The sequence below is a fragment of the Anabrus simplex genome, chromosome 1 (assembly GCF_040414725.1).
Source record: "Anabrus simplex isolate iqAnaSimp1 chromosome 1, ASM4041472v1, whole genome shotgun sequence".
Taxonomy (NCBI): Eukaryota; Metazoa; Arthropoda; class Insecta; order Orthoptera; family Tettigoniidae; genus Anabrus; species Anabrus simplex.
In genome coordinates, this window is record NC_090265.1 from 318,106,423 (window position 1) to 318,134,393 (window position 27,971).

At 38.3% G+C, this 27,971-nt stretch overlaps 1 protein-coding gene across 1 annotated transcript in view; it reads left to right on the forward strand.

Moving 5' to 3' along the window:
* Positions 1-27,971, forward strand: part of Sos (Son of sevenless) — a 765,665-nt gene that overhangs the window by 463,761 nt on the left and 273,933 nt on the right. Inside the window, exon 15 of the mRNA XM_067134824.2 lies at positions 7,911-8,067. Coding sequence (XP_066990925.2) covers positions 7,911-8,067 — 157 coding nt within the window. The remainder of the gene's footprint in view (positions 1-7,910; positions 8,068-27,971) is intronic.

Genomic DNA, 27,971 nt, shown 5'->3' on the forward strand with positions numbered 1-27,971 from the left:
TGATGTCCACAAGTTAGACGAAACATGTTCCGTCATAGTTAATAATGTTGTTTAAATAAATAGACAATAAACTTATGGTATTGTAAAGGTGGAATATTGACTTAACCTAAAAGTATATGTACGACAATACGGACTTTACAATGAAATTTATTTTATGTAATGGTTCCAACTTCTCGAGGATCTAATGTCATGTACTCTGTCTTCTCTTTGTTGAGGCACAGGCCGTATTGCGATAGTTGGTTGTTCCACTCTTCTGATTGGCGCTGGAGATCAGACTTATTCTCAGCAGCCAACATAACATCTTCAGCATAGAGAAGTGTCCATGGTATTGGCTTGTGAAGGTCTGATGTAACAGTATCCATCTCAAGAATGAACAGCAGTGGTGATAAGGCGGAACCTTGATGTACTCCTACAGTGATGCGGAAATCATCAGACGCTCCTGCGGCAGCTTGGACATAACTCCTTGGTTTTACGTAGACCATCTGTACCCATTTAACAAGGTGCTCTGGAATGCTATGTTCTCGTAGCGCTAACCAGATTTGTTCATGTGGCACCCAATCAAAGGCCTTCTCAAGATCCAGAAAAGCAAGATGGTGTTTCTCAACTAACAGCCGTGCAGCGTGGATTGCATCTGTTGTGCCACAATTTTTCACGAATCCAGCTTGTTTCATTGTAAGTTTGGCTATCTGGCAAATCCTTTTGTTGAGAATACATTCGAAGGTCTTCATAGCATAGCTCAGAAGTCTGATCGGGTGATAATTAGAACAATCGGCAGGACCTCCCTTCTTCTTGAAGATTGGTACAGTAATGCTCCATCGCCAATCTTATGGTATTTGACCTTCTTTGATGATCTGATTGAATAGCTTTGTTAGCCATATTGCCGCATCCCACCGTTCAAAGCACCAAAACTCTGCTGGAAGATCATCGGGGCTGGTGGCTTTCCCTGGTTTCATCTCCTTCAGAACAGCCTTAACTTCCGTGACATCAATTTCCTTCACTGGGCCTTCAATAGCAGAGGTGGTTGGGATTAGTGGATGGGAAAATTCTTTGGTTGAAAGTTTCTCAAAATAGCTCCGCCAGCTTTCTCGTGCTTTCTTCCAGTCGACCAGCAGGTCACCTGTTTCGTCATTGATGCCGTAAAAATGTTGGATGTCTTCCGTTTTGCGGTGCCTCGATTTGAGTAGCCGGTAAATGTGCCTCTCGCCTTCGCGCGTGTCAAGTTTTGCATATAGGTCTGCATATCGGTTTGCTTTTGTTACAGCAATGACCTTCTTCGCCTCACTACGGGCTGTTTTGTAGGCATTCCAACGAGATGTTGTTTTATCTGAAGGAAACTTGTGGTACAGCTGTTTCTTCTTCCGCACTGCATCTTTAACATTGTCGTTACAAAGTCACGTGTCTTTGTCAGTCCTACGTGGTCCTGGTTTAGTTGTTCCAAGAATAGAGCGTGCGGCTTCATGAACAGCGTCTTTCAGTTTAGTCCAGATCTCTTCAATCGTGGTGATTGGTGGCAATGTAATTTTTGTAACAATGTCGGCCTCCTCCTTGTAGCACCACCATTTGATTCTTTTAGGTCCATTCCTGGGTAAGTATTCGGCTCTTGGCGACTTCATCCGTAGCTTACAGATGACAGGTCGGTGTTGCATCGCGACAGTTTCGTAAGGAATTGCTTTTGTATCTAGAACATCTTTGAAATTTCGTCATCTCACAAGGATGTAGTCATTCTCTGAGTTGCATTGGAGCCACTGTAGTACGTGACTAGATGAGTATCACGCTTTTTGAACCAAGTGTTCGTGATGATCAGATCATGAGTTTCTGCATAATCAAGAATATGTTGGCCGTCGCCGTTCTTCCCTCCATATCCATGTCCACCATGGGCAGTGTGGTCTTCTTTCCTCTGTCCAACGTGTCCATGCAGATCACTGGCAACGATAAGGTAGTCTTCTGGTGGGACTTCAGCAGTCTTCTCATCAAGCAGTTCCCAGAAGGCATCTTTTGTTTCCGCGTCTAGGCCGGTTTATGGAGTGTAGGCACTGAAAAATGGACCTTCATTCTATCCACGACATAAACTATTTTCATCAATCGATCATCGTAGCGTTGCACCTCAGAGGCAGAACCATCAAATTTTGCTGATATAACAATGCCAACACCGTTAGTTGTTCTTCGGGTTCCGTTGTATATATGAGTTTGTATTCACACCCAATGTTGCGTGACTTTTCTCCTCTCAATCTTGTTTCCTGCACCGCGCAGATGTCTATATGCCTTCTTTCAAGTGCTGTGGCCAGTTCACTGCTTCGACCAGACATAGTCCCGACATTCAGTGATGCTATACAGAATGTGGGGGCTCGCTTGTTTAGCTGTCGCCGCCTTATGCGATGGTAACCGTTGCATATTTTTCGTGCTGGCTGGGCCCTGCCAACACACGTCGCTTTTAGCGGGGAACGCCGTAGCCATGGTTCCGATTCTGTGAGACAACATTTCCATAAAGATGTGATGGTATGTTTTTACGGCCGGCTTGTCACGGAGCCTGTCGCCAAGCATTTTAGAGCTGCTTCCAGCAGGTAGTTTGGCCGCTCCTGACCTGGAGAACAGACGCCTTTTGTAGCCACTCCTCTGGAGAATAAACACTACGTTCTCTCTGCATTAACTCCCAGAAAGATAGAGTGCCTCATCTGCCAATTACACCGTACCGATGGTGTCCATCTCCGCCGAAGTTGCCATTAAGGACTTTGACACACTTCCATGACTGATGATAGTTATTTCTAGTGTGGCCCGAAGACCACAAAAATACAACCAGGATTGTGAGTCCTGGAGGCAGCTCTTCCGCTCTCTCCGCCGTTGGGAATCTGAAACTCCTCTTCCATCTGTGAGACCGTTGGCCAGGTTTTACCTAGGAACCCTAGGCAGGGACCCTGACAGGATACTACATCCGGAGCCAGATGGACCCAGGTTTTTTGACGAGGTGTTACTCCTCCCCCTCCTCCTTCCCCATCACTTGCAGGATGGGGCCCCGGACTTGGGACCGGCAATGGTGGAGTTATTATAAGGACAACAAGGTTGTTAAGAAACATTACAGATCTCTTCACATGGCTATGAGGGTATTTAGGGGTTGTAGTAAGAATTTAAAGGAGAGGTCTATGGTAAGACCCCGGTTAGAGTATGGATTACTTTATACAAGAACTGGAAAAGATCCAAAGGAAAGTAACATGATTTGTTCTGAGTGAATTCTGACAAAGCAGTAAGTGTTACGAAAATGTTGCATACTTTGGGCTGGAAAGACTGGAGGTTGGGAGACGATGCTCGACTAAGTGGTATGTAATACCAAAATAAATGGTCTGTTATTGGACATTATAAATTTTCCAGCTAACTCATTCCTAGTTGCCAGCGTTTCATCCCTGTGTGCTAAGTTGGGCTCATCAGTTGGTAAATAGCACACCTACCAAGACGCATGGCTAGTGCAAACCGTGGAGGCCACCACGTAGGCTACTTGGAGCCACCGGATATGGTTGTTGATTCCCAAAGGGAACCTGATGTATTTGTCCCAAATGAATAAATTTATAATACCAATATACATGGTCAGTTATTGGACATTATAAATTTTCCAGCTAACTCATTCCTAGTTATCAGGGTTTCGCCCCAGTGTGCTAAGTTGGTAAACCTTTACATTAATCTTGAACAGTACCACAATCCTAATTACAATATTAATGAAATTTATGTTAACGAAAATGTAAAAAAGTACAGCATTAAACCCTCCAATTTATATGTATATATTCCCCCACACATCCGCTCCCCACCCAACCCTCATCACTCACTCGCTTACTCACTCACTCTCCACTCCCCACCAACATTAGCCATTCCTCTAGTCCCACTGGCCAGTCAGTCTAATGTTGATTTCATGTGCCCACACTGGTATACGAGGTACATAGGGGTGAATCTCATACAATTTCATACTTCTCTTCTTGGTATTATTCCATTTCCCATTTAACAGTCTTTCACTTTTCTTTTCCAACATTCACTTTATATGGAATATTGATGGATCACTCCACCAGATCAGATTCATACTGTGAATGTCCCGATAAGTTCCGTATTACAAAAATGGTAGTTTGCATGTTATTATCAGTAATTACAACTTGAGGACCAAAGATGTCCATCACGCAAGATTAGAACCACTTCAAACGACATTGTAACAAATACATATATCAGACGAACATTTTAAATGTGTTTTTTTAACCTCCCCCGTTTTAACTGTGCAGTGTGTACATTATAATGTAGGCGTATTGTTTTACATCAAGACCACATGTTTTCTTACAAGGACAAGTGACCCAATAAATTTTAGATGCATTTAGAAGCAACATCAATTTGAATAGACTCATACGTAACCACAAACATATTATGTCAATAAGTCAAGACATACCCATTGTACTATATTATGTTATTGGTGATTGTAAGTTGCACGTAATCTCTTTTCTTTTTATGAATTGCAGCTCAAGATGACCCAATACAGTAGGGTCGAAACTAATCCTGATATTAATAAATGATTATGATATCAAAATAACAGTATTGAATAGATGGACCTTGTTGATATTGACTCTTGAGCTCATTACAGTCTCTTGATGCATGTTTCCCACAGCACCCTGTGGTGCAATAGATTCAGGACCTGCTTGTCATGTGTTGGAATGCTAACACCAGAATCATGTTTTTGTGGCTGCCAAGCCACATGGGTATAGTGGGAAGCGATTTAGCTGGTAGGGCTGCAAGGGAGGCAGTCACATTGCCTCCATTGCCTTACAAGGTTCCAGCCAGTGATATTAGTTCACAGATGAGACATTTGGTTATGTTCTATTGGGAAATGGAATGGCAGGCCATCCCTCTTCCACATAAGCAGAGAACAGTTAAAGGAACTAAAAAGGTATGGAAGGCTTCCCTTCAGGTTTCACGGAGAGAGGCAGTGTATTATGTCGTCTTCGGATCAGCCACGGTATACCTAGGACTCCTGCTTACTGAAGGGTAAACCCCCCCACTGGTGTGTACTTGCAGCAGTCATCTTACAATGGGACACATCCTTATTGAGAGTGTGGACCTGGCCGATCTGCACTGTAGGCTAAAACTTCCAAGTACCATCTCCCTCATTCTACGAGATGACGAGCGATCGGCAAACCTCGTCTTCCATTTTATGAGGGATAGTGGCCTGTTTATTATGTATAAAAGTGAATTGTCCATTTTTATCTATTTGCTTTACGTCGCACTGACACATATAGGTCTTCTGGCGACAATGGGACGGGAAAGGCCTAGGAATTGGAAGGAAACGGCCGTGGCCTTAATTAAGTTACAGCCCAAGCATTTGCCTGATCTGAAAATGGAAAACCACGGAAAACCATCTTCAGGGCTGCCAACAGTGGGGTTCGAACCCACTATCTCCTAGATGTAAGCTCACAGCGGTGCGCTCCTAACCGCATGGCCAACTCGCCCAGTTTTTTCCATTTTAAATTTTTTTATTGTATTATTAACTATGTTTTATTTTATTGTCACCAAGCTTGATAGATGCAATCGCTTAAGCACATACAGTATTCGGGAGATAGTGGGTTCGAACCCCACTGTTGGCAGCCCTAAAGATTGTTTTCCCGCGGTTTCCCATTTTCACACCGGGCAAATGCTGGGGTTGTACCTTAATTAAGGCTATGGCCACTTCCTTCCCACTCCTAGCCCTTTCCTCTCCCATCGTCGCCATAAGACCTATCTGTGTTGGTGCGACGTAAAACAACTTGTAAAAAAATATATATTGTATTGCCTCTGTTTTAGTTAGTCTTGTGTATTATGCTTTTAAATATTTTTAATTTGAATTATATATGTGATTTCACTTCAAAGGCAATGCCTTATTCTATTTTAATGGTTTTTTTTTAAATGTCATTTTATGAGAAAACAAGGCATTGCGTTTTGTATCCATTGAGTATTTAAATTCTAGTCAGCGGATACATTTTAAAATTTTAATTATTATTACATTTCGTTTCACCTCGTACCGCTACGGGCCGATGACCTAGATATTAGGCCCCTTTAAACAACAGTTATCATTATTTTCAATTTTCTTCTCCACAGTTCAAGGACATGACTAAATATTCGTGGTTCACGACCAGTTACACAATGGAAAGATCTCCTGAAGTGCCTTCGAAATATTACCCTCAAACAAGTAAGGAAAACTGTGAGGAACAAACTGGATTTAAAATGTATATTCGTTGTGCGTGGTGCCAGAAATATTTGTGTTTTTATCATGCAATTATTGCACCTCATTTATGTTTCACATTTGTACCCTAACAGTAAAGTAACCTTAGCGTGCAATAATCTGCCAGTTCGTTCCATCTCTCTCCAGCACAACTCCACTCTTTTGTGTGCTGCGCCAGCCATCAAGATGCAAGATTTGTCCAGTAGATGTGTTGTCACACAGATTTTGAATCAAGATTTTCGACACCTTCCAGTTTGAAATGGCAGCTACATTTTTTTTTTTTACCTTGCTATTTTACTATCTCCTCGTCCTCTCAGCGAAATTGCATTGTCATTTTCAATATGAACTTGTCGATGGTTTCCTTGTAACGAAGGAACATGCTGCGAATTGATGCAGTCTAATTGTGAAAATCTAGAAGACATTTTTGAACTGGATTTAGGCATGTTTCAATGCCAGTCCAGAATAATGCATCTGACATGGTTTATCTTTAATACAGTGTAGTTAAGGTACAATATTGCATTTCCTGATTCTGTGAATATGATTTTGCACTACTTTGTGATTTTAGAACATATTGTTGAAGTCTGGTTGTAAAAGAGAGGCTTTCTGACAAACATTTATTCTACCATATAGCATTTGCCGGGGACAGTATCAGTTGTAACTGAGAAAAGAAAGATGCATTCTTCAGTGAAGCCGTGCTTTTTTCTCTGCAAGTGATGGTCTGGTATGTGTATATTGGTCAGTAGGTGCCAATATACAGCAAAGAACCTTCTTATATTGATTATGTTCCAGGGACCTAGGAGGATGAATTTGTTTCCGTGGACTTGGAATGGCTCACACGGGGCAGTCATAGTCCTATCAGTGCAATAACAGTATCCAGATAATCTTTTTCATGCAAGTCCAGTCCCCCATTCTAGGATAATAATAATAATAATAATAATAATAATAATAATAATAATAATAGTAATAATAACATATTGGGATTCAAATATCTTGTTTCAGCTAATTTATTTTGTAATGACCACTCCACTGAGGTAAATTAATATTGTACAATATTAGTGTATAGTTAATTTATGCACTGTGTCAGAAAGGAGTAGCTATTTCATTGCAAATGTGAATTGTTTCATGCAAAGTGTTGTGTGCCTTCTGGCATGGTTAGCTTGATACTTCAGATTTCAATGTAGGTCACTTTTTTGCTTGTTAGTGAACAAGAGTGTAATGAAAGATATCTAAAACTCTTAAAATGAGTTGAGAAGAAAATTGTGAAATATGTACTGGCAGATGTCACAGGATGGGCTTCATTCTACTCATGTAACATTTAGATCCAAACCAGTTTTTTCATACATTACTTATTGAAATTGATTGTAATGTTGTTTGTTACCAATGTGTATTTCTGCATTAACTACTCAAAGTAATTTATTTTATTGTTGGAGAATATTAGTTACATATTTTATGGGTAGATTCTTAAACCATGATTTATGAACTTTTCCTAGCTTTCCTTGGATTTGAATTGATTCGATTCCTTGGAAAGTTGCTTTTGTATAAAACTGTGCTTGTATGTTTTAAAATTTAGTACGGTAGTTGATAAAATGTTTGGTCTCTATTTGTTCCATTTTAAATGTTGTGCATCTGTAATGTGATTTGGTTCTGCAAAGTAGGCATCTTCTCAGACATTGTTGCTTTGCTGGCATTGCAGAGTTCTAAATGTTCTAAGACATTGGGTTGATCATCACTTCTATGACTTTGAACGTGACCCTTCTCTTCTCGAAAAGCTACACAACTTCCTTAACACCGTCAGTGGAAAGTCAATGCGGAAGTGGGTGGATTCTGTCCTGAAAATTGTGCAGAGAAAGGTAGGTCATATATATTTTCATTTTTATACCATATATGAATATACAAATTACTGAATACATTTTTCTCTTCAGTTTATTTGAGAATAGATCAAGCTGGATAAAAATCTACATTAGAGATTAGGTAAGAATGCAAAAGGTTCACTTTTTGCCCAGACTAAATGGCCATAATTATGTAAGTACAATAGAAATGCGCTATAACAAGTACAGCATATAACGAGAACCCCCATTATAACGACAGATGTTGTCTGTCCCTTCAAAATTCCTATATTGAACTGTGTATTATCCTTCGGTTACAGCGAGAGCCCTATCACTGATGCATCCATTATTACGAGCAATTAAGCATACACAATTTTTTTTCGTTACCAACTTTTATGCACGCAGTGATTATATTGCATGCGATCGATCATCTTCGGTATCGTTTTCTCGTTATGCCCACTAGCAAGATCTCTCGTCAACATTCAAAAGCAATGTCGGAGTCAATTAGCAATACCTGTCGACTGCTGTTCCATAAAGGAAAATGGAAATGAAAGAGGAGAACATGTTTTCATAATAAATTCGTAAATAATGTGTCCGATAGCCGTTGTTAACTCTTAAAAATAATATATGAAGAAAATTATTGCTTAATTTTAATGCCAAATACTGCAATTAAGTAAGAATGGGATACACCTCATGATATGGAAGAGCGCATCATTGATTTCAGAGGTTAGTTTTATATTTTCTCGCGTCTGTTTACATTTCGGAAAGGCTATAGCGAGATGTTTATCATCTCTCTACTGGCTTCAATTATGTTTTCGTGATACATAGAATATGGTTAAGTTACACTTAGTGAATAAAAAAACTGAAACATTTGCCACAAAATGTGATTGATCACCTTCGGTACGGTATCATTTTCTCACTATGTGCATTTGCGATCTCTCTCGTCGACATTCGAAGGGGATTAAAAATTAAATAATTGAAGTTCAACCAATTCAATACATAAAAGAAAGAAATGTAGTAATTACATTCTTATTTAAATGGGACCGGTTTCGACCTTAGTCCAGGTCATCGTCAGCCGTAAAAACAAGTAGGCGAAATCACACAATGTTTATGAATATTGGAGAAATGGGTCAGTTTCACACTCTGTCAGGCACAAAGTCACAACACTATCAAATAATATATGAAGATTATAAATAAACTTGAAGTCGCATCATAAACATCATATATTATTTGATAGTGTTGTGACTTTGTGCCTGACAGAGTGTGAAACTGACCCATTTCTCCAATATTCATAAACATTGTGTGATTTCGCCTACTTGTTTTTACGGCTGACGATGACCTGGACTAAGGTCAAAACCGGTCCCATTTAAATAAGAATGTAATTACTACATTTCTTTCTTTTATGTATTGAATTGGTTGAACTTCAATTATTTAATTTTTAATGTTAATAATTTCAATACGGAACAATGAAATTTTTATCTTTAAATTCGAAGGGGATACAAAGTATGTTACAAGTGTTTATTTATATATCCACCTATTCAATACAAAGAGATCTTTTTAGAAATTAAATATTATTATAAAATGTTAAGGGACATGTTTCGCCCATATTAACGGCATCATCAGCCTCAAATTCAAACCTGTATGGTGAAAAATCAGGATCCTGATTGCTCTTACAAGCCATAAAAAGAGGATATCATTATAGGTGTCAGTCTAAACATACAAAATTTTAGAATGTCCTTGGCTAAAATTGCGGTATCAAGCTGCATGTCATAAGTTCACATGAATATACTTTCCGGAGTGTTGAAAAACTTGTTGGGGTAGGGCAGTAAACAGCTCAGTCTTTATAATGAAACAGAAATGTGCCTCCTTGAAGATGATAAGAAAAAGCAAAGCTGATACACTGTTACAGATGTCAATATCGTATGTTGTGATAAGACAACAGATCTCTTAAATGGCTGTTCAGCTGCCTATAGTCTATTTAACTGGCTGAAGGAGTGAAAGCCGAATGTGTTATGATAAGATAACAGTCTTCCTTACGTAATTGTGGGAGCAAGGATAAAGCATTCGGTTCTCTATAGATGTATTTATCTTATTTGAAGGACGAAAGTCGAAGGTTTATCAACGTTGATAGAGCTCTTTGGTGTGAAGTCTGTAACAAGAGGAGAGTGAATGCTTAGGAAGGTATTTTTGAAGAATTTTTGTTACAGACTTCACACCAAAGAGCTCTATCAACGTTGATAAACCTTCGACTTTCGTCCTTCAAATAAGATAAATACATCTATAGACAACCGAATGCTTTTTCCTTGCTCCCACAATTACGTAAGGAAGACTGTTATCTTATCATAACACATTCGACTTTCACTCCTTCAGCCAGTTAAATAGACTAAAGGCAGCCGAACAGCCATTTAAGAGATCTGTTGTCTTATCACAACATACGATATTGACATCTGTAACAGTGTATCAGCTTTGCTTTATCTTATCATCTTCAAGGAGGCACATTTCTGTTTCATTATAAAGACTGAGCTGTTTACTGCCCTACCCCAACAAGTTTTTCAACGCTCCGGAAAGTATATTCATGTGAACTTATGATATGCAGCTTGATACTGCAATTTTAGCCAAGGACATTCTAATATTTTGTATGTTTAGACTGACACCTATAATGATATCCTCTTTTTATGGCTTGTAAGAGCAATCAGGATCCTGATTTTTCACCATACAGGTTTGAATTTGAGGCTGATGATGCCCTTAATATGGGCGAAACATGTCCCTTAACATTTTATAATAATATTTAATTTCTAAAAAGATCTCTTTGTATTGAATAGGTGGATATATAAATAAACACTTGTAACATACTTTGTATTTACGTACATTTCAATACGGACCTAACATGAGAATTATAACATGTAATTCGAAGGGGATGTCGAAGTCGATTAGTAATACTTGTCAACTGCTGTTCCGTAAAGAAAATCAGAAATGAAGGAGAACATGTTTTTGGAATAAATACGAAAATAATGTGGTCGATAGCAGTTGTTAACTCGTTAGAAATAAAGGCTAAGTAAATGATTGCTTAATTTTAATACTCTACACTGAAATTAAGTAAGAATGTGATATGCCTCAAGATATGGCAGACTGCTTCACTAATTTCTTAGGTTAGATTATATTTTCTCACGTCAGCTTAAATTTCGGTAAGGCTAGATTCCCATCTAAATTTATAGCGAGAATGGTATCATTTCTCTACTGACACTTGGAATATGTTTTCATGGTACAAATAGTACGGTTGAATTAGGTTAGGTGACCATACCTGCCAACTTTCCCAATGTAGGCGGGAGACTCCCGATTTTCGACAGTTTTTCGCGCCTCCCGATTATTCTATTATTTCTCCCGATTTTAGCTTATTTTTTGGTGAACTTCAAACATTTGTTTTTAAATCCCGCCATTTCAGCTTGTTTACGTGAGTGGCCAGAAGTCCTTCATTGGGCGCTTTCAAATGAAATATCTCACGTTTATTATTGCGAGAAATGTGCGCAAATGTGCGATGTTTATTGAAACCTGTATATCGCGACGCGTATATCGATCGTCATTCTCTCGTTCTCGCGTGGTATGTTCGTGTTCTTTCACATCAGTCTAGTCGATTCTAGAGACTGGTCGCTAGATATTGAGTTTTTTTTAGTAATTTAGTGATAGAATTTCAATGATAATGACTAGTGACTTTTCTAGAGATTTTAGGAGCCATTTGGAGACAATTAATTTTCCGTAACTTCTGCCCGTCTGTCTGTATGTACGCGCATCACGTGAAAATGAGTAAAGAGAATTTAACAAAAATCGGTATATAAAGTCGGGGAATAAGTCGCTCCAATCTAGGCCATAAATATTTGTGTTTTTGCTGAGTAAAATGGTAGTTTAGGGGAAGACCTAAAATTTAATTCTCACATATTTATGTTATTATTGACCCTATCAATAAATACTACATAATTAAAGTTATATATTATTAAATTTCCTAACATTTATGTCTTATACATTTTTACCGTACCGGCTATTATGATAACAGAGATATTCATGAATTTGGATTTTTGTTGCTAAGTCTATATCAGCGCCGAGGTACGAGAAAACGGGTGAACAGAATTTAATGAAAGTTGGTATGTAAAGTCGGGGAATAAGGAACTACAGTCTACGTTATAAATAATTTTATTCACCCTGTTTGAAATGGTAGTTTAGGGGAAGGTGCCAAAATTTAATTTTTAATGACCTGTCTAATTGGTCATATCTAAAGTACTACATAACAAAAGTTATAGAGTGTACAATTTCTGATTATTTATGTCTTATTCAGTTTTACCGTACCGACTATACTAATATTGTGAAGATGATTATAAGAATGTGAAGAAAGTCATGAAGGAATGATTGCTTGAATAATAACACAAGAGGTAGTCATAAAAGAAAGGACGACTCACTTTACATTAGATGCTCTAATATCACAGAGTCGGAAAAAAACAAATGTGAAGGCCTGCAGTATAAAGAGCTCATAAAATTGATCAACAGTAACATTACATTGACCCTTGTTTGTTGTGATGTGCTTTGTGTATTCTTCTGCCATTTATCTCCGATAGATGGGAATATTGCTGCGTACCTTGTATAATAGCCTGCCTGGATATTGGCAGGAAGTAGCTGGGGAGTTAGATCTCTCTCTTCTTTAGCATGCCATTCCGCTGGTTCATAAATTTTCTGATACTACTGGTATGTTAAAAATTAAATAATTGAAAAGGAGGTTCAACCTATTCAATACTTAAAAGAAGGAGATGCAGTAATCACATTCCTATTTAAATGGGACCGGTTTCGACCTTAGTCCAGGTCATCATCAGCCGTTTCTCTTCTTGAAACATTTTTTTACATACCTTTTTGGCTTCTTTATATTTCTGCTTATTCTCTGTACTTTTGCTGCCTATCCGGTTTTTATCTTTAAACTACTGGTATGTAACACACTGGATCATCGTAATATTCCAGCTATACGATCCCTGCTCTGAGGCAGTGATTGGAATGAGCAGTGTGCACACTTAAGTGGAGTAACCACGAATCTACTTCGTTGGCGTAGCAGAGGGGAGAGGTAATACTTCCAGGTGGTGGCGGACTTGAGCGAAATAAAATAGCTCTCGCGAACCAAACACACACACCCCCTGTGGGTGGGGGATGCAGGCGAAGTATACACTCACGGTATCCCCTGTCTGTCATAAGACGCTACTAAAAGGGGCAACCTAGGGATGTTTGAATTAGAAGCGAGAGACTACTTATAATTAGTACCACCACGCTGGGTTGCTTTTACTTGCGTGTAGTACCACTATGTTAGGTATACGATAGCTTTGTGATATGTAGTGACAGTGTGTGAATCAGGGTGAGTTTTACAGTACCTGTGATTAGTACCACTCTTATGAGCGACACCATGGGTCTGCCTTGCCTATGATTAGTAGCCATTATGTGAGGAACACCACGTTTTGAATTCTGGTCAGTGGATGGTTTTGGACTTTTAAATTGTCATTACATTTCATCTCATTTTGTACCATTAGGGGCCGATGACCTAGATGTTAGGTCCCGTTAAATAACAAGCATCATCTTAAATGGAATAATGACACAAGAGTGTTCATGGCTGTCTACGGCCTGGTCATTCTAGCTTTGGAACTTTGAACTGTTAGATCGACACTGTGGTACTGTTCTTTAAAAGTGAGAAAATGATATGTTTTACATTTTAGCAAATATCTCGTATAACAGCATTACTTTTAATCGTGACATTCGTACTGACGTCATTGTAATGACCTATTTTGACTTCATTTGGTAAAACTATAAGGACATTCTTTCTGAGAATTGCGTAGCAAAGCATGGGTACAACAGCTAATTACTTGATACAAATAGCATTGCGCTTCGCACAATCATGCGGGTGCTTGATGCAATATATTAATCTATGCATTTGCTAAGTAATGGCATTTAAGTGCATGACCGATTTATACGTATGGAGCACGAGTTCATACTATTTTCGGAAGGCTTATCAGAGACTGATCATCTTACTCGCATACTTCCTGTGAGGTAATACAGATGTGTACTTTTTAGCCTTGTAGCCTTGTTATAGCAACAGTTGGGCTTTGAGACAATAATGCGCAAGACGTCTAGAATAAGCAGTTTTGACCGATTGTTTCTCCTGATTTTCCCCGATTTTCATATCAAAATCTCCTGATTTTGGGTTTTGTAAAGTTGACAGGTATGGGTGACGCTGTTCGAATACAAAAACTGAAACCTTTGCCACACCCAAGTGCGATCGGTCATCTTCAGTACCGTATTGTTTTCTTGCTATGTACACTTACGAGCTCTCTCCTCGACATTTGAAGGTGAATGTAGGATGCTAAATGGTTTATTTTGTCACCTATTTAATACATATAAATTTTACATTTAGGAATTTATTATTAATTCCGCTTGAGACATGTTTCACCCTTCATTGAGGGCATCATCAGTCAAATTACCTCCTCAAGGCAAAAATCAGGTATCAGATTAGTATTTAACATGTACAAATTAATACACATTACAATGGGAAAATTAAGTATGAGAAATTCTTGTACAATGGTGATGGTTAAACAATATAAGTTTAAAGAATAAGAAGTCGGCACCAATGCTTATAATTACTGGGTAATTATAGCAGAGTTCAGCAGTGTTGCTCTGAAGAATAATTGATGCACTCATAGGAAATTATAAATTTTACAGAATTATTTTCAGTATAAAAGTCAAGGGGAAGGGTATAGTGCTCGGCGTCTATGTTTTTAACAAAAATTACTGCCAATGCTTGGTAACTATAGTAAATTTACATTATCTAATTGAACAGTTGAGAATTTACAGTTTATATACATATTTACAAGAGAGAAGCTTGGTGAGCAAGGATATAAAAAAAAATATATTACCAAGTGCGTCCTGTTGCTTTAATCGTAGGAAGATGATTGTAGCATTGACATATCAGAAATATGCAGAGTGGTTTAATCTTAGTTAATAATCACAGGGGGCAGGGAAAATATTCCATTTGAAGGTTCTTCTACTGCTGTTTTCTAAAAGAAAATTCAAAATGAAAGAGGATAACACGTTTTTGTAATAAATGCACAAATAACATGGCCGATAGTAGTTGGTAACTCGTTAGAAATAAGTTTTTGTAATAAATGCGCAAATAACATGGCCGATAGTAGTTGTTAACTCGTTAGAAATAAAGGCTTAAGTAAACGATTGCTTATTTTTTAATGTTATATACTGAAATTAAGTAAGAATGGGTTACACCTCAAGATATGGTAGAGTATATCACTGATTCAGAGAATAGTTAATATTTTCTCGCATCTAGTTAAATTTCGGAAAGGTTGTTCGCATGTAAATTTATAGCAAGGAGGTTATCCTTTCTCTACGTGCGCTTGAAATAAGTTTTCGTGATACATATACGGTTAGGTTAGGTGACACTATTTGAAGAAGAGGCCTCTGGAGTGATACTATAATTTTTTCAGAATGAAATTAAACATACAGTTTCACGTAGTATCGGATTTCAAAAAATAAGAAATGAGCAAACCGTAGTCCGCGAATATGCAGGTTTTGAACAAACTGATTGCCGTTCTCGATTTTTACAAAAAAACGGATATAATGACAATCCGTTATAGCGAGTCCATTTTTCGCCATTATAAATTCTCGCTATAATGGACTTATGTTAATCAAAACAGGAAAAATACTGTTTGAAGAAGAGGCCTCTGGAGTGATACTATAATTTTTTCAGAATGAAATTAAACATACAGTTTCACGTAGTATGGATTAGTGTTGAAATAGTTAATAAGTTTAATAAATCATTAATAATTATGATAAATAATAAATAAAACTGTATGTTGAAGTGATTATTGTTGAAGAGCAAAGAAATACCACATGTTGAAGATCCTAAACACTGCAAGCAATCAAAAGACACAGTGCGTAAAAATATACTGTAAGAAATTATGAAACCGATGTAAATGTATACAGATGTTGATTGTGGACATCTTTACTTCCTATTGCACATTGTGCAAAGTATAATTAGTTTTCTTGTGTTGTCTAATTCATCATCCTACCAACCACAATAAAATTTGATACAGAATGTTGTGCTGTATCCATTGTTTCAACTGTTACTGTGTGCCACTTCTAATGTGACCTTAAGTTTTAATCTTCCCTCTCTAAGGCAGTTGTCTTTAATCTTCTTATGATTGCTCCTGGTCGTTATTATATTATGTGTATAGGAATGTTCACCTTCCATGGCATATCAAAACTTTTCCATTCTGGATTAATGTTGACTTTCTCAATTATAAAAAGGTTTTCCTAATTCATAAACAACCTAGCTTCAACTTTTCTGTAATTAATAACAAGCATAGCAGTACATACAGATGCTGTATGCTCTACCCATAGCCAGTAACACAAATTTAAAGGTGCCGGGCTGAGTGGCTCAGACGGTTAAGGTGCTGGCCTTCTAACCCCAACTTGGCAGGTTCGATCCTGGCTCAGTCCGGTGGTATTTGAAGGTGCTCAAATACGACAGCCTCGTGCCGGTAGATTTACTGGCACGTAAAAGAACTCCTGCGGGACTAAATTCCGGCACCTCGGCGTCTCCGAAGACCGTAAAAGTAGTTAGTGGGACGTAAAGCAAATAGCATTATTATTATTATTAAATTTAAAGGTCTCAGCAGTCAGTGTTGCAAACATAGTAAATGGGAAATTATTTACCTTATCCCATCCTTGTTACATGTATTTAATTGGTCTTGCACTGATACCAGATAGAAATGATCAGGAAAATGTGCTCAGGAGGAGTGTGCTAACTAGGTTCCACTGGATTCCAACATTATGATTTCATCATTTGGAAAGCAGAAGACTTGTACCACTTGATACTATTGACTGACAATATTGCTCTGGAGATGTATTAAATTGAATATCAAAGATTAAAGGGCAAAGGATACATGGGTGTAGGAATGCTTGGAGGGAAGTATCTGAGATGAGACTCAGCAATGTTCAGTTTTGGATACTTCCTGGAGTTGAGAATGAATTGAGGAACTTCTTTCCAAAGTGATGTAAATCCATGAAGTGCAAAACTTAAGAAATCATTTTATTTTCTTATAATTAAATTATCTTGTGTAAGTTGGAGGGAGGATGTTTAAATAATTTATTGGGAAATGTTTTGAGTGACATTTATGAAAATTTAAATGGCTTAAACACAACAGTGATTACCAACATTTCAAATATGGATAATAAAGAAAGAATACCAATTAATACAGTACTTCCATGAGCAACATACATTTTAAAATAATGTTCAAAACATGGAGTAAATAGCATCGTCTTCAATCGTCGCCATCACTGTTGCTATCATTATGAATGTTGCCAGCTAGAGCAAACGCATGTTGATAAAATGATACTTCAGGATGGTCCTGCATTATGCTGACTTTATTTAGAAGCATTTTTATATGTTATCCTGTTTCACTTTCTGTTTCTGTTTGGGCTTGAGAGACGGCCATTTTTTAACCCTCTTCAACAGTGTGTGAAAACATCCTGACAGCCCTGAAAATACACTTGGTTTGCACTTATCTAAATTTATTTCAACTCTGAGACATTAACATCCAGTTTTGATTTAATATGTTCCATAGCCGAGGTCTCACACATGCCAAGAACATGTGCAGTGACAACTTCTCCAAAAATATTATTGTACTCAGTAGGCAAAAGGACAGTTTGTTTTCTGTGGGTTCTTTTCAACCTTTTGAAATGCGGGATTTGCATAAGTCACCAATATTCCTTTACCATCTGTAAGCAGCCATATTTCTGCCTCAGGCATCCAGAGACGTCATGACGTCAAAACAGATATAAGCCTCACTAAAAATTAATATACAAGGAGTTATGCCTCTTTGTAAATGAATATAGTTTTCAGATCTCTAGTAAGATGGGATATAAGACATATTGAGACTTAAACGTTTGCTGTACGGTGAGAGAACCTATAAACTATTTTATGAAGGAAAAAAAACGAAAACAATCAATTTTGGATTTACAGCACTTTGGACATACACTCTTCAATTAGCGTTCATTCTCGCTCAGTGCAAAAGAAGCATTCTGGAAGTAAGTGAGTATGGTGATGGGGAGGCAGTTATTGTATGTGAACTCCTGCTTCTGTTGGATACCTCCTGAACTTGAGAATGAATTAATGTTCAGTCTCGCCCTTAACCCTTACAGACCTGAAAGAAAACTGGAGGTGTGAATTTTTGTTTGTACATCAAAAACAGACTAAAATGCTCTTAAATACAAATGTTTATACAGTAGTTTATTTTACAAAATAAGAGCTATCATATGATAAACAGCACCCACACAATTGTGCGTGTCAGAATGTTTACGAGAAGAGATGAAAATGAGCTAGCATATTGCTTCAATCAAGCGACTCATCTTCGACTTCTACACAATTTTGGGACTTTATATTTATTAAATTGTGTTGTGACTTTGCGCCTGATTGTATATACAGGCTGGCTCACTTAACTGTTCATCTCTTCTCGTAAACATTTTGAGACACAGTGCCGAACTTTGCTTGTGTTGCGCCTTACTTCATATAAGTGACTGACCTTCTACTTCTTCTAGATTTTACGATTTAAAATCGCGCAGTGCTAATCCCAATTATCTTATATTTGTGAAAGACTCATCCTTTAATTTCTTGTTTTCCTATGCATTGTTATTGTATTTTTATTTGGCTGATGATGACCCAGATTGGGGTCGAAACCGGTACTGCTTCTGCTTATAATTAAATATGTAACACTACATTTCTTATTCACTTGTATTGAATAGATTGAACTACATTATTTGTTATTTCAATTTAATTGTCCCACACAATTGTGCCTACACAGTCTGAAAGGGTTAATGCAAAAGAAACATTGTAGAAGTGAGTATGATGATATGGAGTTCATCTATGTGGTGAGAGATGTGGAAATGAATCCTGTATAGAGCAGTCCTGCACAATGACTTCCTTCTAATATTTTTACCACAATATACCATGTGGTGTGGGTTACTGTAGTCACGTCCTAGTTTGTGAACCATGGGCAACGGTTGAGTGGCCTAGTAAGTGGTCCTGGGAGTCAGGATACCAGTTGTTATGGAATGGGAGTGGGCATCACGGACATATTCTGAGTCATTGCCCTCCTTGTGCTCAGGCGGCTAGGACTATACAATTCACCGGTGGTCCATAACCGTTAGAGGAGAGATCCTCACTTCAACTACGTGCAAGTAGGGTAGCATCCTGCTTCATGAATTTACCGAGCTCAGAACATTTTAAGCAAGCCTCGGTTCTATGGGCGTAACGGAGTCCCACTCCCGTTTGACAGGTGAGGGACTCCTTGGAAACAACTTGACGAACGAAATGAAATTCGATGAGGAGCTATCAATATTAATGGGGCTTATGGAAGAAAGAAAGTAGAACTGGCTGAGTCAGCAATGAGGATGCATCTGGATGTGCTAGGACTAAGTGATATTCGGGTATGGGGAGATAACGAGGAAGAGATAGGAGATTATAAAGTGTACTTGACGGGTGTTAGAACGGGAAGGGCAAAGTCTGGGGTAGGGCTCTTTATCAGGAATACCATTGCAGGCAACATAGTTTCTGTTAGGCACGTAAATGAGCGAATGATGTGGGTAGATTTAGCAGTTGGAGGAATTAGGACTAGAATTGTCTCCGTGTATTCACCATGTGAGGGTGCAGATGAGGATGAAGTTGACAAGTTTTATGAAGCATTGAGTGATATCGTGGTCAGGGTCAACAGCAAGGATAGAATAGTGCTAATGGGCGATTTCAATGCGAGAGGTGGGAATAGAACTGAAGGATACGAAAGGGTGATTGGTAAATGTGGGGAAGATATGGAAGCTAATGGGAAAAGGGAAGCATTTGCTGGACTTCTGTGCTAGTATGGGTTTAGCTGTTACGAATACATTCTTCAAGCATAAGGCTATTCACCGCTTCACATGGGAGGCTAGAGGTACCAGATCCATAATAGACTATATCTTAACCGACTTCGAATTCAGGAAATCTGTTAGGAATGTACAAGTTTTCCGGGGATTTTTTTATGATATAGACCACTATCTGATCTCTAGGCCTAGGGTAGAGAAAGTGAAATCTGTCTGCAAAAAAATAAGGGTAGAAAATCTCCAGGATGAGGAAATTAGACAGAAGTACATGGATATGATAGGTGAGAAATTTCGAACAGTGGACAGTAAGCAGGTTCAGGATATAGAAAGTGAGTGGGTGGCATACAGGGATGCTGTAGTAGAAACAGCAAGGGAATGCCTAGGAACAACTGTGTGTAAAGATAGGCAAAGGTAAACATCTTGGTGGAATGATGAAGTGAGAGCAGCTTGTAAACGTAAAAAGAAGGCTTATCAGAAATGGCTCCAAACAAGGGCCGAGGCAGACAGGGAATTGTACATAGATGAAAGAAACAGAGTGAAACAAATAGTTGTTGAATCCAAAAAGAAGTCGTGGGAAGATTTTGGTAATAACCTGGAAAGGCTAGGTCAAGCAGCAGGGAAACCTTTCTGGACAGTAAAAAAAGAATCTTAGGAAGGGAGGGAAAAAGGAATTGAACAGTATTTTGAGTAATTCAGGTGAACACATAATAGATCCCAGGGAATCACTGGACAGGTGGAGGGAATATTTTGAACATCTTCTCAATGTGAAAGGAAATCATCCTGGTGGTGTTGCAAACAGCCAAGCTCATGGGGAGGAGGAAAATGATGTTGGTGAAATTATGCTTGAGGAAGTGGAAAGGATGGTAAATAAACCCCATTGTCATAAGGCAGCAGGAATGGATGAAATTAATCCTGAAATGGTGAAGTATAGTGGAAAGGCAGGGATGAAATGGCTTCATAGAGTAGTAAAATTAGCATGGAGTGTTGGTAAGGTACCTTCATATTGGACAAAAGCAGTAATTGCACCTATCTATAAGCAAGGGAACTGGAAGGATTGCCACAACTATCGAGGTATGTCATCGAGGCAAAGTATTCACTGGCATCTTGGAAGGGAGGGTGCGATCAGTGGTTGAGAGGAAGTTGGATGAAAACCAGTGTGGTTTCAGACCACAGAGAGGCTGTCAGGATCAGATTTTCAGTATGCGCCAGGTAATTGAAAAATGCTACGAGAGGAATAGGCATTTGTGTTTATGTTTCATAGATCTAGAGAAAGCATATGACAGGATACTGAGGGAAAAGATGTTTGTTATACTGGGGGACAATGGAATTAAAAGTAGATTATTAAAATCAATCAAAGGCATTTATGTTTACGATTGGGCTTCAGTGAGAATTGATGGTAGAATGAGTTCTTTGTTTAGGGTACTTGCAGGGGTCAGACAAGGCTGTAATCTTTCACCTTTGCTGTTCGTAGTTTACATGGATCATCTGCCGAAAGATATAAAATGGCAGGGAGTGATTCAGTTAGGTGGAAATGTAGTAAGCAGTTTGGCCTATGCTGACGACTTGGTCTTAATGGCAGACTGTGCCGAAAGCCTGCAGTCTAATATCTTGGAACTTGAAAATAGGTGCAATGAGTATGGTATGAAAATGAGCCTCTCGAAGACTAAATTGATGTCAGTAGGTAAGAAATTCAACAGAATTGAATGTTAGATTGGTGATACAAAGCTAGGACAGGTCAATAATTTCAAGTATTTAGGTTTTTTGTTCTCACAGGATGGTAATATAGTGAGATTGAATCAGGGTGTCGTAAAGCTAATGCAGTGAGCTCGCAGTTGCGATCAGCAGTATTCTGTAAGAAGGAATTCATCTCCCAGACGAAACTATCTTTACATCGGTCTGTTTTCAGACCAACTTTGCTTTACGGGAGTGAAAGCTGGGTGGACTCAGGATATCTTATTCATAAGTTAGAAGTAACAGACATGAAAGTAGCAAGAATGAATGCTGGTACAAACAGGTGGGGGCAATGGCAGGAGGGTCTCATAATGAGAAGATTAAGGCTGATTTAGGAATGAACTCGATGGATGAAGCTGTACGCATAAACCGGCTGCGGTGGTGGGATCATGTGTGGCAAATGGAGGAGGGTAGGTTACCTAGGAGAATAATGGACTCTGTTATGGAGGGTAAGAGAAGTAGAGGTAGACTAAGACGGCAATGGTTAGACTCGGTTTCTAACGATTTAAAGATAAGAGGTCTAGGACTAAATGAGGCCACAACACTAGTTGCAAATCGAGGATTGTGGTGACGTTTAGTAAATTCACAGAGGCTTGCAGACTGAACGCTGAAAGGCATAACAGCCTGTAATGATTATGTATATACCATGTATCCTTTGATTTGATGTGTTGATGGGGAAGACTGTGATACCATTTTGATGGCTCTCAGGTATTACACTCTTAGATCATTCACAATGAAAGGAGCCATGGTACAACAAGGGACTGCCAGAGTTGATGATAGGTCAAAATGTTCTTGGAATTAAAAAGGAATTTGCATGTTGCAGTGGCAATCCTACAGAAGGTGTGTGGTAAGAGGGAAGAAAGAGCTTATGGTACCTCTGACGGATGGTTGACCGAGCGAATGGTTACATGGTTTAGGTCATATGTTGTCAGCTTGCATTCGGCAGGTAGAAGGTTTGAACCCACTGTCGGCAGCCCTGAAGATGTTTTTCTATGTTTCCCCATTTTCACACCAGAAACTGGTTGCTATGAACACATTTCATCTTCTCCTCAAAGACAGTTGTCTTCCATCTTTTTACAGTTACTCCTAAATAAAATTAAGGTCATGGCCACTCTCTTTCCTCTTCTAAATCTTTCCTATCTCATCATTCCCAGAAAACCTGCCTGTGTCAGTGCGACATAAAAAAAATTAAAAAAAAAAAAAATTGGATAGTTGATTATCTACAGGCCAGGATGATCCTGAGTGATAGGGGGTAACCTGCTTGGGTAGGGGGAAGGTACTTGATGGCAGAAGTGTGCATTTGAATGGTACAGAGAATTTGGCACTGGGTGGTTCCATGGAGTTAGCCCTTCTCAATGGGAGCATTGATCAAGGGTCTGCTGGTAGGAGGATACAACCAAGTGAGTTGGCTGTGCAGTTCAGGCCATGTAGTTGTTAGCTTGCTTTCAAGAGATGGTGATCTCAAACCCTACTATTAGCAGCCCTGGGGATGGTTTTTCTGTGGTTTCCCCTCTTCATAGCAGGCAAATGCTGGGTGTTACCTTAATTAAAGCTACACTGAGTGAGTTGACCACATAGTAGTTGGGGTGCTTAGCTGTGAACTTGCATTCGGGAAATGATGGATTCAAATCCCACTGTTGGTAGCCCTGAGTATGTTATCCCATTGTTTCCCATTTTCACACCAGGCAAACTTAATTAAGGCTATGGCTGCTACCTTCTCAGTCTAAGCCCTTTCCCATCCTTGTATCACCAAAAATCCTCAATGTGCTAATTTGACATTAAACCACTTGCAGAAAATTAAGGCCACAGTTGCTTCCTTCCCAGTGCTAACCCAATGTCACGTTAGTTAGTTTGCCTTAGTTAGTACAAAGTTAAACTATTAGCATCCCTATTTGAGCGGTGTGGTCAGACCCATTTGCCTCACGTGATTAACTATAGTTACAGCCCTGTCCGGATATAAAAAATCTTATCTGCATCTGCACCTCCTTCATTCGCATCCACAAATTCTTAATCTGCGGATGCTGCAATTATTTTTTTTACTACAATTCACCCAAGGTATTGAAATGGATAAATCTGTTAACATAATACTACAGGCCTGATACCGGAACCTTTGTTCCTTCTTTCCACTAATTGAGGGCCTGAGCAAGTTAGGCTTAGGTCAGATTTACGGCTTTATGGACTCAAGACTCTTTATATATTACCATTCTCCTATACCATCGTCAAGGGTCGCCTTACCACAAACAAAAATAACTGCATGAAATGTATGAAAGACTGACTTGTCGAAATTTCTTGAGTATCTTTTTCTTTCTTCTTTTCTAGCCCATTTCAAGCCATTACTAGATATAGGCCTCTTCCATATGATTCCATCGTCTTCGCTCTTGAGCCACTTGGAACCAGCTTGTTCCTTCCAACAGCTCTATGTCATCGAGCCATCTCTTCTGGGGTCTTCCAATGCCTCTCTTGTATTCCCATGGTCTCTAGTGAACAATCCTAGAGGTCCACCTGTTGTAGTCTTGTCAAGCTACATGTCCTACCCATTGCCATTTTAGTCTTGCTACTCTCTCTAGGATGTCTGTTACATTCGTTTCTCCTGATGTCCTCTGAACAGATCTTACCCCTAAGGCTGATCCCTAGCAGCTGTCGTTCCATGGCTCATTGTGTTCGCTGGAGCTTGCGAGCACTTTCCTTCGTCAAAGTCATAGTTTCCAGACCTTAAGTAGTAGCTGGGAGCACGCACGTATTATAAACCTTGGTCTTCAGGTTAATTGAAACATCCTTGTTAGTAAGGATGAATCTTAGTTTTCAGAATGCTGTCCAACTCATACCTATTCTGCGAGGAATTTCTGCACCCTGGTTGTCTTTTCCAAGTTTTATCTTGTGTCCAAGATAAATGTACTCAACGACAGCTTCTATATATTGGTTTCCCAAATGGTTGACTGTCTGGGCTTAGTGTTTTCGTTTTACTAATGTTCATTTCCAAACCAATCTTAGCAGAGGCAGTTTTTAAATCTTGAATCATGCTTTCTAGCTCATCTAGATTTTCACTTATGAGCATAATGTCATCGGCAAAACGCAGGTGGTTCAAATATAACCCGTTGATTTTTATTCCTTTATTATCCCAATGAAGGGTTTTGAATACATCTTCCAAGGCAAGGGTAAAGAGCTTTGGAGAGATTGTCACCTTGTCGAACTTCTTTGCCATCTGAGATTTTATTTGTGATGAGGTCTTTGTCCACTCTGACTACCATTGTTGCTTGATCATAAATGTTTTTCAGGAGCTTTATATACCTTGAGTTTATCATGGCATTTTGAAGTGCTTTCATGATTACCCAAATCTCCACTGAGTTGAGAGCTTTTTTATAATCAATAAAGGCCAGATGAATCTTTATGTTGTACTCAGTGTTTTTTTTTTTTTTTTTTTTTTTTTCTAAGAAGACGACGAATAGTCTGGATGTGTTCAACAGTTGAGAAACCTTTGCGAAATCCCGCTTGCTCAGCAGATTGATAAAAATCCAGTCCTCTTGTGAGGCCGTTGGTTACAGTTTGTCAGGAGCTTGTAAAGGTGTGATAACAAACTCACAGGATGATAGTTCTCTAAATTTTCCTTATCACTTTCTTGAAGAGTAGTATCACTTCAGCATTTTTCCAATTTTCTGGTATTCTTCCAGAGTTAATACACTTGTTGAGGAGTATTCTCATGGCTTCTCGAGTATACCTAGTGAAAATCGATAAACATCATTATTGAGAAATTATCAGCAAAATTATCAGCACTGCCATACAATTTGAATCCACCAAGATACTAACTTTGCAGATTCATTTCAATCATTTGCATTCATTCGATGTAGTAGATGCAGTTTTAATTTATGTTTTCCGTGTCTGTATGATAAATGTCATCCTGCAACTTGTAATGTCAAAAGCACATCAGACGATTAATTGTACATTAACCTTATATTCTGACATATTGTAACTCATTTTATTATTGAAGAAAGTTATCTACACCATTATTCATCAATGTTTGACTTGGGCTTTCCAAGCCTGGCCCTCCCCCCATCCTTTCACTGTCAAACAAGTCTGTTCAGGTCAAAGCGTCCAGGTGCAAAGTAGTTCTGGGTATCTTACTCGATTTCACTGTCAGGTATGTGGGATTTCGCAAAGCACGACCAGCATACATTTTCAGGACACTTTTCGCATTTGGTAGTTTACTTGTCAGTACTTGTAAATAAATATTTTTGTAATGATAAAAATTAGTAAACAGCCAAATAACATTGGAAATTTAATACTAGTTCATACACATTCACACATTTTTTCACTATATTATCTTTGAATTGTAATATATATGAAAGAATATGACCTGGAAAAAAAAAAAAAGAAAGAAAAAAAAAACATAGAACGGGTCTTGATCCAGCAGTTACAGAGCTTGAACGCTAACCACTCGACTGCCACCATCTCGCGCTCATGATCGCAATGCACCGGTACATATTCGGCGCAAAAAGTTATCTTGCAATTTTCTTGAGAACGCCTAAGTAGTATGCCTTACTACTTGCACATTATGTTGTTCTAATGGACTATTAAAAGTGTAAAAAATTTGACTGTAATCAGTCATCCGAACATCGTGGCCTCCCTTTGTTAGAGATGTTGCATCAGTTCTGCTAGGTAGACTCATCATGACTGCTTCTATTTTCCATCACTCCATCCAGTATGAATTGCTTAGAGTTCAAGATTTGTGACAAAGTAGCACTACATTCACCTCTCCTCTCAACAATTAAATCTACCCTATCAGAGGTATAATGTATTTACGATGTGGTCTGCTAACTTCAGAGGAAGAAATGCCTTGCTTTCTATATAGGAATTTCTTCTGTACCTCAACCCTTAGGAAGGAGCAACATAAATGACTGCCCTCTGCCCCACCTGAAATGTTTGGTCCCATAAAGCTTCTTATGAGAGTATTTTACTCTTAGACATCAAATATATTACTTACATGTGCCCCTTCTTATTCTGAAAGAGTTCCAGATTGCACATCGGTTAATTCTCAAGTCCAGGGTACATCTCAACCTGGATGTATGATAGCTGCTCTTTGGCTTCATCTTTCTACCATTCTTTCAATCATATGTCCCTCCCTATCTGTTTTTGGTGTTCTATATTGCACCATCCTAAGGGGTAGTTTCATCCATGCACCATATTGGGCGACCATTTTTAATATGAACGCTAACTTGGGTAACAATTGCTCCGGCTATTTTCCCCTCAATCTCCCATCACTCTAATAGATCATTTAATGGATGAATGCATAATAAATTTGATGCTGAGTGTCGTTGGCTAAGTTCGCTTTAAACATTCATCATATACGCAGTTATCGCCTCATAGAATTCTAGCGATATCGTAACTTAGAATTCTCCTATCAGAATATATGATATGGTAATCCTTACTTTGCCTCGTGACACCTCTCAGGGATAATTAAATTGTTTTTTTTTTTGAACCATACTATTTTACCGTGAGGTCAACTGAGGCACCACATTTCCGCTTCAATAAATTATTATCGATGCCATTCATCATCCTAAATCATTATTATGTTTTCCAAGTTCAATCATCCGAATATAAGTGAAGAAAATAAATAAAATATATTTTTTTAATGGATTAATTCAAAATTACCTAAATCCTAATAATATCAGCCTATCTCCTAAAATAATTACCTCTAAATTAGAAAATCTATATTTTATTTCTTGATTCCGGAATCACAAAAGAAAATCTACTAATAATTATCATCTTCAATTATCTTCTTCTCTAATAAAGAAATCTTTAGGTTGAAAATAAGTCTAAGTCCCTAATCCTAATTAAATTTCTTAATAACATTATTTAGTTTAAGTCCATCAGTTCTTGTTACTTTTATACAAAAACAACTGATAATTTTAAAAAAATTTAAAAAAATGCTTATTTTCATCATTATCACTTTAACATTCCATCACAATTCACTCATTTCGCCGTCTTAACGTTAGCAATCACAAATAAGTTCCAAGCATTTCGGCCCAAAAATGGCTATTTCAAATATATTTTGTTCTTAAAATGAGAAATATTGGTCTCCTCGACCATATCATTTGATTAAAATATTCAAATAACACCTTAAATAAATGTAGGTATCGTTCAAAATCTGATTATAATCGTATTTCTAATAAAAATTGTACCTAACATGTTTTAGGGTTTAGCAATAATTAATCAGGTATCACTGATTCCGTAGGAATGCATTTGTTTACCTATTATAT